Source organism: Meleagris gallopavo, chromosome 12, assembly GCF_905368555.1.
Source record: "Meleagris gallopavo chromosome 12, MGAL_WU_HG_1.1, whole genome shotgun sequence".
Lineage (NCBI taxonomy): Eukaryota > Metazoa > Chordata > Aves > Galliformes > Phasianidae > Meleagris > Meleagris gallopavo.
This window is the reverse complement of record NC_139415.1, coordinates 14,125,951-14,143,798: the sequence shown is the minus strand read 5'-3', so window position 1 is coordinate 14,143,798 and position 17,848 is coordinate 14,125,951. Positions and strand designations below refer to the sequence as shown.

General features: G+C 46.8%; 1 protein-coding gene across 3 annotated transcripts; it reads right to left on the bottom strand.

Annotated features, from left to right (window-relative positions):
- Positions 1–451: 451 nt before the first annotated feature.
- On the bottom strand, positions 452–10,247 carry LOC116217101 (uncharacterized). 3 transcript variants are annotated; one of them, XM_085234071.1, is made up of 5 exons: positions 9,935–10,247; positions 7,385–7,524; positions 6,261–6,351; positions 5,991–6,137; positions 452–5,183 (listed from the first exon to the last, which is right to left on the bottom strand). In XM_085234071.1, the coding sequence occupies exons 1-5, from the start codon at positions 10,009–10,011 to the stop codon at positions 5,123–5,125; spliced, it is 516 nt and encodes a 171-aa protein (XP_085090197.1). In that variant the 5' UTR covers positions 10,012–10,247; the 3' UTR covers positions 452–5,122. The 3 variants fall into 3 exon arrangements, with proteins under 3 accessions (XP_085090197.1, XP_085090198.1, XP_085090199.1); XM_085234072.1 differs by lacking the exon at positions 6,261–6,351 and having other exon boundaries at positions 5,991–6,087; XM_085234073.1 differs by lacking the exon at positions 6,261–6,351 and having other exon boundaries at positions 5,991–6,063.
- Between the last annotated feature and the right edge of the window lie 7,601 nt (positions 10,248–17,848).

The following is a 17,848-nucleotide window of genomic DNA, read 5'->3' as shown; positions in this document are numbered from 1 at the left end:
TCTGTGCTGACTTTGCAGCATTTCGCATTTACTTTGGACTCGCTTTGCGATGCTGTGAATGGCTGCACATGGAGCAGGGGAGCAAAGATGTGCAAGTGAACCACAAAAGGCCATACAAAATCTACAAAGGAGGCATTCCAGAAAATCAGTCAGGTATTTTTGCATCTACACTAAGTCTCGGATTAGGCAAAACTTGCTCGATAACCACAGTTCAGACAAAAAAACAAAAATCCCATATTGTGTTTCCTGCATCAAATGAAGGGCAGTTTCACAGAGACTGTGTTTGTGGGAGTTTTCCTCAAAGGGCTTCAGGCAACATAAAACGTTCCTGGCAGTGTTTTCAGCTGTGTCCCAGAGACACTTAACTCTGTACTTAATTCAGGTTTAATAGGCTGTGATTATATTAAACAAATTCCAGCTGAACTGATTATTTAATACACAGTTACACCTCTTTAACAGCCACGCAATTGACTGTTACACCTCAATAAATGTATGTTTCTCATCCATCGCCTGGCATTTTATTTCACATCCCATAATTTGCCTTTGCAAATCTCAGCCCTCCAAAGCCCTGCTGGGGGTCAACCCAGCCAGAATCCGCAGTGGGATGGCACAGAACAACTGCTGGTGGCTTGTGGCAGATAAATGCATTTCCCTTCCCCTCTCCTGTGTGGTTTTAGGGATGCAGGAGGGACTGGTTTGGTTTCAGGGATGCAAAAGGATTCCTCACATCCCATCGAAGCGCTCAGTGCTGGCGGAGCAGCTGCATCCTTCCACCCCAGCGCTGGCCTCCTCTCAGGAAGTCAGAGATCATTCTGCTCTCAACAGGCTGTAAAGAGTTTAAAGCTTTGAGAAGTTCTAGAAATGGATAATCTGGATTTGATGCTTGAAAATTCAGAGTCCTGTGCCCGTTGTTGCTTTCGGTTCACCCTGGGATACTTTTGTTTTCCCCTCTTACAACCCTGCAGCTCCTCTGAAGCATCTTTATGGCAGCACTGTCAGGCAAGCAAGATGATCAGAAGACATATAAAAGAAGTCGCTTCCAAAAGCTGCATCCCTTCGCAACCCAGCGATCTGAGTAACAAGCTGTGATTAAAAGCACATTTGTTGCCATCTGACAACTGCACAACAGACACATGCAGATTGTGCTCCGAGTTGTTTAAGCTAACGAATCGCTTAGCATCTCAGAAGGCAGCGTCAAAATAAAAATGATACATACCAGCATTTAATTACTTTCTGGTGTTACTACAAACAAAATGGGTTTTTAGGAGACGCATTTCACAGAGGCTTTTATCCAAGAAGCTGTAGAAATCGTGAGCTAGGAGTACCCTATTTCTGTCCTTCGTCCCAAATTCCGGGGTGCACAGTAACTAACTGGGTCTGATCTGTGTGTCACTGTAAGGACAGGGAGCCTGAATATATAGACGTCATAGGAAAAGAAGAAAAGGAGCAAAACCGGCGCTTTTTTCTCTCTTCAGTGCTGCCTACCCTTTCAGAATGAAAGACACACCCCTTCACTCTGCTGGCTGTGGGAGCTGCGCTTTCCCATTCACTGCAGCCTGCTGAAGCTGGTAGTTATAAATGCTCGAGAGCTAATAAACACTTCTCAGGGCTTAGCACTGTAGAGCCACACAGTAAGGAATAGACAATTCTTTGTTATCATCATACATAGCCCCTTCCTTAAAATGCTCTGACACTGTTTCTCAGGCAATAAATCAGCCTTCTTTTGCCAACACACCGCAGCCCATCTATTTGCAATAAAAGCTATTTTTTCCACATTCCATGTCCTCACGATGGCCTTATTTGCAACGTGCACATGCAGAAAGAAAATGCAAATCTCGCATTTCTGAGGAATAGCTATTTCTGTGAGCAAATACTCCTCTGTGAGCAAACAGAGAAGTCTCACCCTCATCCAGCCAGCACAGTCTTTACTTGCTCTATATTTCCCTGACACTGTCACAGCTCTGCACCATTCCATCATATGGTAGAGGTATTAATTCACTATTTCCTGCATTATACAATCCCCACTTCCTTTCCAGTTTTCTCACTCTAATGATGCTGTAATAAAAAACAGAGGTAATAATGAAATTGGAAAATAGCGTAATTTCTAGCTGGCAAGGAGAGCTGCTGGAATAGAGTGCAGCTCTGGAAGCTGCTGTGCTTCTAGCTTATTAGATGAGGGTTTTGAACAGCATTTGAATGACTACTTGAGAACTGCCTCAACAACCTGCCAAAGCAGCACTACTGGATCCCAAAAATAACAGACACGGGGCTGATGGTCAAGGCCAGGTAGAGGAAAGGACGCATGGGCCAAAGGTGATTATACTCAATATTGACAGAGAATTCCCCTCAAATAGGGCTTCTAATGAGGTTAAGTGGAAATTGTTTTGTGCTCCAAACCAAAGAGTGCTTCAAGATGCAGGGTATTTCTTTTCTTCAGGGGAAATCACTCCTGACTGCACGTGAATAAACAGGATCTGAATCAGGACACTAAAATGAAGTTTTAACAAGCAATTTGGAGATAACATTTCAGCACATCCAGAGACGTACCTTCCCCATATGTTCTGCCCCTCAGCTGATTTTCAACACTTCATTCACGCACCTAGAACAACTTGTTATACAGATGCATTTTCCCAAGAGGAGCCCTCATGATGTGGTTAGAGATACTGATCACCTGGCTGGCTTCAGCTTCCAGAACTCCTAATACCAGGGGAAATAGCAATTCAAAAGCTGCGTGTTCTTGGGAAGTACAGGAATATCCTTCAAACCTTTTTATTAGGCTGAGTTTGCCAACAGAGAAGTTCTCTACGTAATCTGAAATGCAATGGGTTGGATCGAGCTCTGGGCAGGAGGTATGTGAAAGCTGCAGAGATTGGCGCAGATATCAGGATATCACTGAGAACACAGAATTTGCCAACTGAAAGAAAACCTGGGCATTTCCCACCCGTCAGAACTCTTCAGCTACATGGAAGAGATGGTAATTCGGATGCTCTTCCCAATCAAGCTGAAGAAATACCCTTCTGCTCCTACCACACATTGTGAATGCAAGAAAGGAAACCACACAAGATTGCCACAGTATGAGTGTTCTGACCCTCCCAGCCAGCTCACCTTGGCTTTTCCATAGGCTGCAAATCAGGTATGGAGGTGGTTTCCTTCGCTCAGGATATGTGGGCAGAGATAGGCAGCTGTCAACTGATAGTATCAAGTTGCATAATTAGCTTTCAATTTGTATGCCCTCCCAGAGACTGTATAGTAGGGGAATCAAACAGATCTGAAGATAAAACAATGGCTGTAGGGACATACAGAACAAATAGTCCTCTCCCTTACCTATAGCTCCTTCTGCTCTGCAAGCACAGTGGCAGCCTGCACTCATCTGTGCAGGACTGACCTCTGGAAGCAGTGTGTGCTGTTTATTTCCTCTGCATTTACCCTTCACCCCCCGTCTGTGTGGGGAAAGGGTCCTGCATCCTTGTGTGTGTGGCCACCACTTTGCACGGATACGCTAGCAATATTAAATTCAATCATAGCAGTAAATTACCTCCATGCCATTGTCCTTTCAGCATCCCCGCCTGCTCACCAGAGCACTGGCTGCAAGCAGAAGGATCTGAATCTTCTCTATCCTGACATCCATTTGTTCCATTGCAGGAATGGTCTGCTGGCTCTTTATTGGCCCTATAGATGCTTTTTTAACAGCAGTGACCAACACAAAATTTGTAACTGGAATTTAAGTAGGCTTTGTGCACAAATCCCAGCTGGATTCCCCATTTTGCCATGCCAGGATTTCCTGAATTTAAGATTCGACTTTTAGCCTTCTGGTGTTTTGGGTGGCAGAAATGTACTCGATTCCCATTTACACACTGGATTAACTAGTCTGAAGCTCAGCAAAAACAAGGGAGCCAGCATGGAAAAAGCCACAAACAGAACCAATGTTCATCCAGACTGATTTCAGTGCAATGCCTGTTCATACCGAGGCTTAGCGGATAAAAAAGACACAAAATGGAGACGAGTTCCACAGAAGGATGAACAGCCCTAGGACAGTACTTGGATGCAAAGACTTGGGATTTAACAGGGATAGCCAGGAGGTCAGTCTGGATCATAATAACCACAGCCAATATTCAGCATTGGTGTTCAAATCTAGAAACTGTGAGAAACCCTTAGAAACTTCTCCCCAGGGTATCTCCATTAGTTACCTAGAAACCCAGACTGGGTTTTATGAGCACAAAGTATGTTGGGAGGCATGCTTGCCTCATCTGCTTTCAAAAAAGGAGCTATTCTCCCCTTTTCCCCACACCCAGCCATTTCATTAGCTCTGAACTATTTACGGGCTTTAACCCTCCCTCCTCTCTTCTCTGCAGCCTGGATTTCCAAGCCTCAAGAATCCCAGCTCCTTTCACTTCCAGCTTTACGGCTTCACCCAGAAGTAATCTGCACAAGCTTTTGGTATCTACAGGACTTTCTGTGCATAAGAAACCTCTTAGGAGCCTAATACCTCTGCGGGCTGTCCTGAGCCCTCTGAGAAGCCTATCTGAGAGCTGGCCCTTCCCTGGGGCTGATTGGCTGTGGGGGTAGGGAAACCCCACCAAACTCACTGGAATTAAATTCCACACACCATAATTGAAGCCAGGGAGTCTTTCAGTTGATTGTCCTTGCCTTTTGTCTGCAACCTTGCTGGGCTTTCTTTGCAGTGCGTTTGTGAGCGGGGCTTTCACAATGCATTCATTTATGGGTTGCAGGAGTGATTTCCCCAAATTCAGCATCTCCTTCACAAAGCAGAGGGACTCAGCAGCACGGGTGGGGGTGGCAAGTGGATCAGCCTTTCACCTTTGAAGGCTTTGGCTCAACTCCTGGCTCGGAGCGAATCTGATGGGCTCTGAGCAGCACAACCAGGGGCTGCTTCCCCATCACACCACATCACACCCAGTCCCAGCAAACCCCAGCACAGGGGTTCCACTTCCAGGGGATGGGGACAGGACTCATGGTTTCACATGGCCACATCTCTTGTGACATCACCCAGCCAAGTGGCACTTGAAGCAGCTTGGTGTGAAGATGAGGGCAGTGAAGGTAATGATTCCCTATTTATCTGCTGCTGCTTGGGTTGAATGGTCTTTCTTCTCCAGTTTAAAATTTACTGATCTTTTCTCTCTTCGTCATTTTGCTTCTCACTGTGACAGATGATGCAGCTAGAACTGCAGGGGAAAGAAAAAAAAAAAAAAGATACTTTAACAACACTGCAGAATAGAATAGACAGGATCATCACTTTAGTTCAGCAGGGGCTCTGCTCTGCGTGGAGCTGAGCTGCTGGGGGATTTATTTCTTTAATTACACTGGAAGGAAGCACAAAGAATAGATTCTGGAGAGAACCCAGGACCCAAAAATCGTCTCGAGTTCTTCAGGCTGTTCCTGGAGATAAGGCAGAGCTTGGCACTCAGATATGTTTTTAGAGAGGAGAAGTTTTGACTGTTCTTCCTTATGTTTAACCGTAACCACCAGCTGTGAGTTTCTGCAACAGTCTTCCAGGAAGAGCATCACGGACAAAAACACAGCTTCAAAAATGAAGGCATAGCAGTTTGTGAAAGTTTAGGAAGTGTCTGCCAACAGGAGAGCGGAGTTTTTAAATTTATCTAAAGTGTGGTCTACTTAGGGCTCTGAAGTACACGTAAATGGTTTGTGTGTATAAAGCAGAAATGTTCTGGTTTGGTTACAAGCAGAGATGGGATCTCTGAGAGCTCTCAAAGGTAACGTCTCCTTCCAGGGACAGCAGACCCACCAGTACTTCCAAGTTTTCATAGAATGGCTTGGAAGGGACCTTAAAAGCCCACCCAGCTCCAACCAGCCACCATGGGATGGTTGCCCCACACCAGATCAGGCTACCCAGAGCCCCATCCAACCTGGCTTTGAGCACTTCTAGGCATTGGGTTGTTGGATATAGACAACCCTGAGCAAACCAGCATCACCAGGAGGTCTGTGGTTTGGAGGCTCTCGAACAGACTTACCCTGGCAACGAAGACATCCACTGGAACTGAACAAGGAGCGAGTTGTCCCCGCAGTGCTCATTGCTGCTGTTTTCTGAGGAGGCAGAGACCACCGTGGCTGTCAAACAGACAGGATCTGCTATTTTCCCTTTAGGTATTTTTTTTCCCCTTCACGGAGTTAAAAAACAAATAGAAGGCCCTTTGCACCTGGTGAGGAACGGCTGTTTGTTTAGACAGCCAAATGAAGTCATCGCTGAGAAACGATGCCCTCACACACCCTTTAATACTCACTTGCCAGAAACCATAATGGAGTGAAATGACCCATTGCCATCCACAGCTGTCTGATATGAGCAGGAATGCTTCTGCTGCAGCTCCATCCCTTCTAACCGTACAAAAGAAAACTGTCCTTATTGCTGTCATTTCACACACAAACAACAACAAAAAAAGTAAAGGGGGAAATTTCTGCCTAATTTCCTTTGCAGTCTGTCCTGAAAACCTTGCAGTGAAGGCCACAGCACCAGGATGGCACTAACGCCCAATGGAACTGCCCTAAAAGGGCTCCATGCTGCAACGCCACTCTGCTCCTCAAGACAAAGGGAAAACAAAGCATTTTTTATTTGTTTTAAAACAATGGCTTCTAATATCCAGACCATTAACTTGGTTACGAGGCTCCTACAGCACAACTTGTTAACGCACTACGTGCTTTGAGTCATTAAAACATATTAAACACGATTAATTGTGATGCCTTGCTATTATACCATTTGGAGACTCGCCACAAGCCCACTTCCACCCAACCTGTATTACGTTGTGAACCTTAGAGGCCTTTTAAACATCTCGTGCAAAATTCATGAAGGTGACAAGGAACCTGCCTACGTTTCCAACATCTGGAGAGGCTGGGGAGCCTGCCCCAAACCCAGCTCAGCCCCATCAGCCAAGCCCCTCCTTGAGCCCAGATGATTACCATGCCTTCCTCCTAATGAATATAGGCTTATGGATACCTCATGCATTATTTACCAAGGTGTGCTTATTATGATTGCAATGATTTAAGGCAGTTTGTTACAGGCACAGCTCTGAGTGATTGCGATCGATGGAAGAAACAAGAACAAGCCAATCTGCATGGAACAACAGTGCTGGCCCCTGGGGGCTGTGCTTCCCTCGTTAACCCTTCCCAAACTGGCAGAAAATGAGGAGAGCACTTCTTTGACAGATGCAGATTACAAGATGGAGGCGTCCTCCCACTTCCGCCTGGGGATGAGGGGTCATGCAGCTCTTGCAGTGGTTTTTGGGGCTAGAATCCCTCCTGCTGGCATTTAATGAGTACATTGTATGTGCCTAGAGCCTGCTCATAAGCATGCATCATACTTCCAGGCCTCACAGAGAGCTTCTCTCTTCTCCCTGGTGTAGACACAGAATACCTTTAGCTGCTCGCTGTGGAGGTCCCAGGTTCAGCAGAAGGATGATGAAGGAGGAATCATAGGATATCCTGAGTTGGAAGGGATCCATAAGGTAGCAGATATGAGGCAGCTGCTGCAGACAAGTAGCAGGACACTGATCCCTGTATGGGAAGAAGAAGGAGGAAGGAAGAGGGATGCAGAGCAGCTTGTCACCTCCTAGGTTTAAAGACAGAGAGGCCCCAGCTCTTCCCACCTGCTGCCTCCTAACATATGGAATTACAGTTCAGCATTTGTTCCACGTGCCCTGAGTGCCAGACCAGACCTCAGAAGCACTCAGTGTAACACGCCAATGTTGCAGTAATGTCCAACCACAATAGCACGGGATCTCAAATGCCAGGAAGTGACAACTCTGACTGTTTGTCCTCGCAGCACAAGGAGGGCAGTTTGAGGGCAACAGGTGAGCTCTAGATTTACCCCAGAACTCCTCACACAAGGTGAACCCAGAGATGCACTGAGGACACAACTGACCTCAGCTCGGTACCTTTGCACGGGAGCTTGGGATGGGACCCGGCACACAGGAAACATTCATTACTTCAAAGGGGAAGCAAACAGGATGTCTGGACAAAGCACCAAATAAAAGGCTAATGACACAAATGGATATTTAATACAATGACTTCCTCTGATTATCCTATAAGGAAACACTTCAAATGCTGTCCATTTTGTACATCCTGCATCACTGCACTATGCTTCGGAGGCTGGAAGGGAATTTTCCATGCTCTGCACTGGCAAGGTAGGCTCTGCCCTTACCTGCAGAGAGAAGGCACACAGAGTAGGATGCTCTACTATGCAGCAGGACCCTTCCTCCCCATCACTGCTTTTTTCCCCTCCTGCCCTGTCCCCAAAGCAGCAGGAGCTATGGATGGGATCAGCACTGGGATCCCAGCATGTGGGTGAAATCCTTAGGCTCAGTCTCTCCAGGACCACCCCCACAGGCTGAGCCATCCTCAGGACGTTCTGTGCTGGGGGGTCACTGTGCAAACAGAATTTAGCCAAAGTCCCTGTTTAGATTAAGCCAGGACAGAATTTCATTAGCACAGCGCTTGTTCCACACGCTGCTGTTGATCTCTCTGGAGAAAAGACAGCTGAAGCCTTTTGCTTTACAGCTAGAAGGGAAGGACAAAAGGAGACGAGCAAAATAGTTATAAATAAATAAATAAATAAAAATTGTTTCCAGAGTCATAGAGTGACCTGATGATTGCTTTGGGTTAAACTAAATCCAACCCAAAATAATCAGCAAGGAGGCCAAAGAGAGCAATATGTACAAGAACTAAGGTTAGACGCTTTACTGCTGGAGAGAGAAGCCTGAGAACTCCCAGCAAATGAGTTTTTATTTCTCTCTGATGCTGCAAAAATCAAGTGACAATTGAGATCTATATGGTTACTGAATTGTAAAATCACAATACCATTAGGAACACAAAGCTGAATGATTGAGCAAAGTTCCTCTCTAGTTTAGACTTAGAGGATTTGCTAGCAGATATTTCACTCCAGTGCCTAGCCAGCACTTTGTTTAAAGAAGGTCTTTGTTAATATTTTGATTAGGTTAATAAACATTATTAGGCAAACCTGCTTCTACCCTGCAAAGGAAGACCTTGCAAAAATCAGAAGAGAAAGTTCAACAGTCCTAGAAATTTTCAGGCGAAGAAGTAAGTAGGAGAAAAATGATGCTAATTCTCTCAGCCTATGCAGCCTTTAACTACGTCAATGAAATTAAATATATAAATAAAATAAAGACTAATTAACAAATTCAATTGCAGGCTATTTTTAAGACACTGTCCTTCCCTTAAAGGAAAGCTATGATCTGGGGATGAAGAGAAATATTTTCTAACGCCTTTTCAATCTGACTTGCAGCAACTTATGTACTGTTTGTTGGGATTATTCCACCAAAACTAATATATAAATAAAATCCTCTTCTTCATTTCTTAGGAGCGTCCCTGGAGCAAAATTTTTTTTCCTTACGTGATAAAGATGCTTCAACCAGTAAAGCCATCGCTGATAGCAATTAAATGTGGGTATCTTCGGACACAATGTGAATTATTGTTATTATTGTATCAGAAATGCAATAGCAGTTTCCTACCCATCCACAAGTTGTGCTTAAGCTCAAGGGAAAGGACATCGTTGCTGTACAGCTGCTGTAGGAAAAAAGCCAGTTAGCGTTCCATTCCAGGCCAAGAAAAATCATTTTTAGGGATGAGATAAGACAGAATTTGATCCTATGTTTACAGCTCCCTTCGCAACCAAGGGCAAGCTAACAGACCTGTGGGAAAGCCTTGTTGTCCCACAGAGCATAGGTGTCACCAAGAAGACAGCCTGCCCCAAAAGGCTGCCATTCTTCCCCAACATCTTCCCTAGAGCAACGCCAGGGATTAACTGACCTCATTATTTGATAGCTCAGAGCTCCCTATTGATTCCCACATACTAAGAAATTACAGTTAGTTGCAGTCAGTTTTACAGTGGGGCAAAACTGCTGACAGCAAATTTAGCAGCCAGAAGGGAGACCCATGGTCCTGTTACCTTCTCATGCAGATCAACAGCAATAGAAAATCTGAGCTGCAAAACCAAAGACCACCTTCACGGAGATTGAGGGTCATCTTCTCCCATTAAAGCTCCAGCTTCTATTGCCTTCTCCAGTCAAAGAAATCATCTCCCCTTCCTTCCCTGATGAGCCATTTCAGTAGGCTGATGCTCATTAGCATCCACTGCCAGCTGCAAGCAGCTCAGCAGCAGAGGAGGTTAAGTGTCACTGGAGCTGAGCAGCAAGATTGGACCTGCCCTTCTCCAGCTGCATCCGTTGTGCTCTTGGGGCTGGGCCAGGCTCAAGACAGGATCTGACGGGGTGGAAAAGGAAATTCTGTGCATTCCTCATCCGTAGCCTACATGCCAAGTGAAATGCAGTGATGAGCAGCCAGACCGGAGTGCTCATCTGAGCCTTCATTCGAGCTGTACAAATTGCAATGAGCTCGAAGCAAAGTTATTGAGTTGGGTCCAGAGAAGCCAGGCTGCCAGGGCTGTGAAATCCTTTGCCCTCCAGTGCTCGTGCAACAGGTGAAATGTTAGGAGGGGCATAAATCCTGGGTACGCCTTCCCAAGCCTGAAATTTGGCTTAGGAAAAACACCTGCCCCAAAATGTTCTGAGCATGTGAATTTAATTTTCTTTGACCTTTTCATCTCTTCTCAGCCAGGCACAAAAATATTCTCCTCAGAAGAATTCCTGCCTGGAAATGATGGCCCTTTTTTTTCCCCAAGGCCTTTGAAAAGGAACAAGTAGCTTGTCTTTTAGCAGTCTGCTGCTGCAAACAAGTAGCTCTATCACTGATTTCTCCCCACCGCTTGTTAAATAACCCCTGTCTTTGTCAATCTGTTTCCTGAGAGGGTTTGTGGCCTTGCTATTTGCACCATTCAGTGCGGGACCTGCTTCAAACCATATGGCAGGTGAGTGACCTGGCTGACTTGGTGGTCACTGCTGAAGTGTCCACCTGCTTCAGTGTCCATGTGCTTCATATATTCATGCAGCCTAAATGACTTTTAGTTTTTAAACTCACCTGCTCCAATACCTTATTTCAGCTGGATGCAATTTCCTCAGCATCCCCTCTTACTCATCCCTTAATGCAATCTACAGTGTTGGTCCTCTGCTCAGTGCTGATTTCTGGCAAAACAACTTTCAAAATCAAAGCCACATTCTCTAGACCTAACCAGCCAACGTAAAGCAATGGGATAAACCTCATCAATAGTTCTGTGTTCCTTGGGTAGAGTGGAAACTTCCCCAGAGAGGAGAATGCTCACAGGTGCAGGACATGGTGCTCCTGGGGCGTTGGTACAGGGGCTGGTCTTTCACTAAGGGACAAGGAACCACGAAACCCACAGCTTTCCTTCCATGTTTCTTCCCAGAAAACACTGGTGATTCAAGAGGAGCCTTTGTGGCACATGTGCTGAGGGTAAACAAACACATTTCTTTTAAAACAGTTTTGCAAACAGGACTACAATGCGTGGACCGAACCCAATGTCCTAAAAGGGTTTATGCGGCCCCGTGTCCTGTGCTCCTGCTCCTTTGACCTTACATTCCTAACATAAACACATACCACGCATTTTTCAAAAAGCAACCAGCAAAATGGGATATTTCACTGCATTTGATCCTCCCTGGGAGAGATGAGAAGAGAAACTCTTAATACACACTAATCCCGTCACCAGGGCACTGATGAAAGATGTTTGGGATCACAGCACCTGTAAGGGATAGGGAAACCTACGGACCCTTCATGGTTCCCACCCCAGCAGCGGCTGCGTGTCAGAGGTTGGTGAAGCAATTCTCAAATATAATTTTTCCACCATAAATAAGTCCATAGCAAGGCTCGATTCTGGTGACAAAGCAAGCAGCACTGTCATTCTGCACCACTGCGTGTCTGTGTCCTGCAGGTCACACCAGGCAGGGCAGCAGCTCGGTGCTCTGGGTGATGGTCAGTAAGTGCACACTGCTCTTCACGTGTTGGGTCAGATCCCCTCCTCAGCAGAATCTTTTGTGCCTCAAAAACAGCCTGCAAAACAGAAGGAGATGATTTGCTTTCATGGGAGTTTGATAAGCCTCTTGTTTGTGGGAGAATAAACCCTCTAAAAAAATGGAATTAATCTTTTTTTTTAGCCCAAATAGGCACAGTCTCGATGAAGGGGATACTTTAATGGGAGGAAGAGAGTCAGGCAGCAATTTCCATCTCGGGGCTGGGGCAGGTGGCAGCCACAAGGCTATGTGCAGACTTGTCCTCATTTTTGTCCTTTGACCCACTCCCCTCCGCAGCCCAGCCTTGTTTACCGGCATCTCCTGTTTCCATTAACCCTCCAAGGAGGTGAGGGGAGATCAGTGTTGGGACTTTTTGCACAGGATGTGCGACAAACAGCATGGGGAGACTGGGGACAGTGCTTATCAATTGGGAAGAACTGAGAAATCCACCCAATGTGGGCTTGATGCAAAAGGATCTGCCACCACTGAAGGCTTCACTGCCCGCAGACAGCCACGTCCCAGAGCTTAAATCCAAGAACTCAAAAACAAAAGGAAAATACCCTCCTGCTGTCAGTCAGTCCATGTGATCTGTGCCATTCCTGGCCAGATCTTGACTGCCCAGCCATGGGCCAAGCCAGTGCTGCGCTAGGAATGTCCAAATAAATCATATACTCATAATATCATAGAACCATAGAATGGCTTGGGTTGGAAGGGACCTTAAAGCCCATCCAGCTCCAACCCCCTGCCATGGACTGCTTGCCCCCACCAGCTCAGGCTGCCCAGAGCCCCATCCAACCTGGCCTTGGGCACCTCCAGGGATGGGGCACTCACAGCTTCTCTGGGCAGCTGTGCCAGCACCTCACAGAATCACGGAATCACAGAATCACAGAATGGCCCAGGTTGGAAGGGACCTCAAGGATCATGAATCTCCAACCCCCCTGCCACAGGCAGGGCCACCAACTTCCCCAATTAATACTAGACCAGTCTGCCCAGGACCCCATCAAACCTGGCCTTGAACACCTCCAGGGATGGGGCATCCACAGACACTCTGAGTGAAAAATTTTCCTCTGACATCTAAAAAAAACCCTGCTGCAGGGAGTTAAAGTCTAAGAAAAGCCCGCTTCATGTTTTCGGTTCGTAATGAAAAATTAACTCCATTTACCTGCAAGATCATTAGATTTTAGTATGAGGATATTTGTATTGTGGACTTCAAGTTCTCTCTTTTTTTTTTCTTTTCATTTCTCTGTGTGAAATTTATCAATGGCAACAAAAGAAATTTCACCTTTGCAGTGCAGCCAAGTGCAAGGCATCAGGCCTTGGCTTGGAAAAATCCCACTACCCATTTTACAAGATAAATGCTGACAGTGAATCTCATTACAAGTTGCTGCACGGTTGTTCGGGATGGATGGACGGACAGACAGACTGTACCTCCCTCTGGTCCGTGTTTGCTTCAGCCCAGCTGCACTCAGCCTGCCTTAGTAGAAGGTATATTTGTCATCAAAGGCACCTTAGCAATAGCAAGGCACACAGATTTATCATTATTCCTGCCAGGCTGGGTTCAGCCTCCTCACCCTGCGCCTGGGAATTACCAAGTGCCACAAAGAACAAATTGAGGATTAAAAGGACCCTGCAATGTCCAGCTTTGCTGCTGGCCCTGGGGACGGAGCCGTCCCCTTCTCTTTGTCTCTGATCTGGGTTTGGCAGGTGGTGAGCCCCTCCCTGCCTCCCCGCCTGCATCAGGAGGCTTGATGAATATCCATCTAATTGGAATTAGGGATTCTCCAGACCAGCCCTCCAACTGGAGAAATTAGCTAGTTTATTCCAATAAAGATGCTAATATGGGAGGCTTTGTGAAGGGCGAGAAATTCTCATTGTCATTCAGAGGCAATTTGTAGCGGATTTGAAACCTTTGAAAAGGTGATGTGCTGGTGGCTGGGTTTGTATAATACCCGTCCCGAAATTCACAGCTGAGCATTCTTCCCCCTCCATATGTCAGTGCTGCCCAATTTGTATTCCCCCCACATGAAGGCACCGGAGCGGAGCAGTGAGCGGCACTGAAGGTCCCAGGAAGGGGCACCTTTGGGCACCCCCAGCTTCTTGGAGCTCCTTTCTCTTTTCCAAGGGTTGGTCTGTGGCTTGGCCATCGCGTTATTCTAATTAAATGTTATCCCTACAATCTCTCTTCAGCTGTAGCCTTCTGAAATGAAGACTGTACACGCTGGAGTCTTGCACGTAGCACCCAGTGGGACTGAATTATCCAGAGAAGGGTGGGTTCTCCAAACTGTTGGGCAGATGATGCTTGAGGGACCTTCTGGCCAGACCTGCCTTCAATGCAATGGTCGCTGCGGGAAGCCTAATCAGCGTGGTTAGAATGAAACACTTCAGCAAAGTGCAACCTACATTCACATCAAACCCAAATGCCTCCCCAGGCTGCCCTTCACAGATTGCTTTAGGAAACATCATGATAGCAAATGTTTCTCTAATCTCACAGAAGCCTGGAAATGGAGGTAGAGCTCTGTGTCACAGCGAGGGACCACTTTTGCTGAGGGAGCATCCTCTTGCCACTGTCCTTACATCCGCTGCTCTTCCATCTTGAGATGTAACACTGAGGGATGACAGCAGAAGCTGTCAGCATCTGGGGCTGCTCCCAGAAGCCCACTTGACTCCTGTCCATTTCTATATCTCTGTAACTTCAGTTCAGTGGGCATGGTGGTGATGAATTGATAGTTGAACTTGATCATTTCCAACCTTAATGATTCTCTGATTTATCTGTGCACAGCCTGGCACTGAAATTAACAGTTCCTTCTTTAAATCCATATATCCAACAGGGGTTGCTCAACTTTAAATGTCACTCTCAGCCAGATATTTCACTATGTGCCTAAATATGAGTGTGGGATAGCCACTCTGAACCCAAGGGACAATTCCTATGCCTGCCACAAGTACCTTGAAGTCAGATGGTTTGAAGCACAGGAGAGGGAGGAGGAATGCTTCTGCTGACAGTCCTGTCCGTGGGTCAAAGCCCCATTGAGGTCAGAGCCCACAGGTTGCTGGCAGGGACATTGGCACACAAGCCACGTGCCCACATGCAGCTTTCAGCAGCAGTGGCAGGGCAGAATTACAAATCCTGTCCTGGACCATGTCCTAAATATTTTCTCTAAAAATACCTGGCAACAGCAATGACTCGTGGTGTTTCTCCGTCACCACACTGTGCACTCACTGCTCGGGCTGCAGTTGAACCGCTATCACTTTTCTCTGATACTTAAAGCAAATGTCAGATTCAAAATAAGAGAAGAGTCTTAATACATGGCCGTAAGGGGAAAAAAAAAAAAAGAGGCTTGGTCCCCATCCAGGGCAGCTGATACACCAGGGAGGTTTTGCTTGGCTGCGCAGCCTGTCCTGCCGCGGGTCTCTTGTGACCAGGGCGCAGATGAGAGTTGTATGGGAGAGCAGCATTGGCTGAGCTCAATGCTATGCTCTGAAACAAGCTAAATTGAACTCTTAAAACCCCCTGAGTAGGGATTACAGAATCTGGTTGTGATCACAAACCGCTACAGAATTGTAACTGTACACTTCTTTTCTTATCTCACTTGTAATGTTGATCTGAATTTTAATGAAAATGGAGGAAAATGTTTCTCAGACATTTTGGCCAGCACCGAAGCAATGCTTTGCATTATCTTCCCAGAAAGAATAGCTTTATTAGCACAATAGCTTTTTTTAACCTCTCGAAAATTGGAGTAAAAATGCTGTTTTATTTTCTTGTTTCCAGTTGGCTTCATTTCCTACACAGGGCTCAGAACTGGGGAGTTTTCCCTTTCCCCTGGTCCTTCACTAGGATGGGGCTATGGTACCTTCCTCTTGAATGCAAAAGGGAAAGGAGCTGAGAGACATCAGTTTCCCCACAATGCCTCAAATAGGCAATCATATGGTGCTGCTGTCCCTGCCTCCAGAACCAGGCGTGGAGGTGCTTTCACCCAAGGGACACCAATCTGCACCGGTTACTTCTCTCCCTTTCTCCTCTCTCCCTCCCTTCCAGGGCTCCCATAGCTTTCCTTTGTGCCTCCTCTATGATGAAAGGAGGCAGTCATTGATTGGATTAATAATTCAGAGCCTAATCTCACGGGCTGGTGTTCACAGCCCGTCAGGTGGCAATCTTTCATCTCGAGATCAGGATCAGCCAGATCCTGGAGAGGTCAGGAAGAGAGCTGCAGCACGGAAATAACATGTTCAGGTGACTTCTGTGAAAATGGAAAAGAAAATGGAAAAATTGTGCATCCCACACTCTCCATTGCCCCCACAGCTCAACCCAGTGATACCCACGAGCCCGTGAGGATGACTTCCATGAGTCCCACACTCCAACATGCCACCATTCCCAACGTCACCTGCACCCTGCAGCTCCCAGGACACCACCTGCCTGCTGATCTCACACTGCCACTCTGCTTCTCCCAGGGCTCCTCCTTTAACTGCCGACTCGGTCACGTTGCTTTAATGGTTTGTGGAAGGACAAAGTTTACCGGCACTGTTCGCTTGGTTTGGTTTGTGGCCAAGCAGGTCCTTGTGCAGGAAGAAGGATAAATTCATGAGCAGTACAGCACTAAACTGGGCATTCCTGGGACAGGCAGAGAAGGGAAGCCTGAACATCCTGCCTTTAATTCTCATCTGGCTGGAATTTACATACTGCGAGCTAATTCATACCAGTGATGTTGAAGCCTATCAGTAAGACCAACAGTCCATTTTCCATGGTGTCCTTCTCCTCTCCCACAGCATCTCCCCACCACACTTAGGGTAGAGCTGCACCCTCGGAACCAGGGTCTTTACACCTCCACCTGCACTCTGCACCAAGCTGCTGCACGGGGCACAGAAAACAAGGTCAAAGACACGCACCTTGCACTTGGAACTGGAGGTGCCAACTGCTGTTGTGATGCCAAAGATTAACAGCGTGCTGATAAGAGCTGGGGGAAGTGGCCATGGGGATTTCTGAAAGATCTCCAAGGTTTTGTGCCCATTCTCAGCCCTGGCGGCAGCACCCCTGCCTGTGCTACAGCATCCAGACCCCACAGCATTCAGAGCTGCAAAGTAATTTGCAAATAAGTATGACAGAAGGAAATGGTTCTTTCTATAGCTGATAACATATCTGGTATACATCAGCCTTTCCCCCAGCCTTTTCTCTGTTCTTGCTTTAACAATTCATCCTCAAACACATTGTTCCTTTGTCAGGACTGTACACCCATCATATCCACATTTAAGAAAAAGACCTCCTGGATGGCAGGGTTTCTGCGGCAGGGTTGTTTAGATTTGTTGTGATTAAATCACATCCATTTTCTAATTTGTACCTAACACACATTCAGATCCTCCTTAAGCTGTGTAGGCACACTTTGTCTTCACTGCTGACTTAATCAAGCGGCGGAAAGCTGCTGTGTGCTCTCTGCAATTGTTGTCTCTTGAGCTGGGAAAAAAAAAGAGAGAGAGAGAAAGGAGAGAAAGAAACGCTTTGCAAAGGGTTGCTATTATCCACGCGCTACACCGACAGCATATTTAGCACATTTGTGGCTCTGGGGCTGCAGTAATTAATTGTGTGTGTGACGCACCGGCTGGCACAGCCTTGCACCCACAGCTTTCCCATCAGAAATGCGGGCACCTGGTGCCCACGTGTGCTACAGTGTCCCCAAGTCTCCATGGGAGCTTGGTGCCCACCCTGGGCTCACCCCAGCGGGTGAGGGGGCTGAAGGGAGAGAATGAGATAGGGCTTAAACAGGGGTGCCGCCCAGGGTCTGCATCTCTCCCCTATTGCCTGAAAGATCCATGCAGAGCGTCCCTTTCCCTCCCCCGAAACCGGCTCTCCCAACAATACCCCACCAACACAATGATGCGCCTCAAGCCCCCATCCCCTCCACAGCTCTTGCTGCAGGTGGAGCACCGCCACCCCTCTCGCGTCGGGGTGA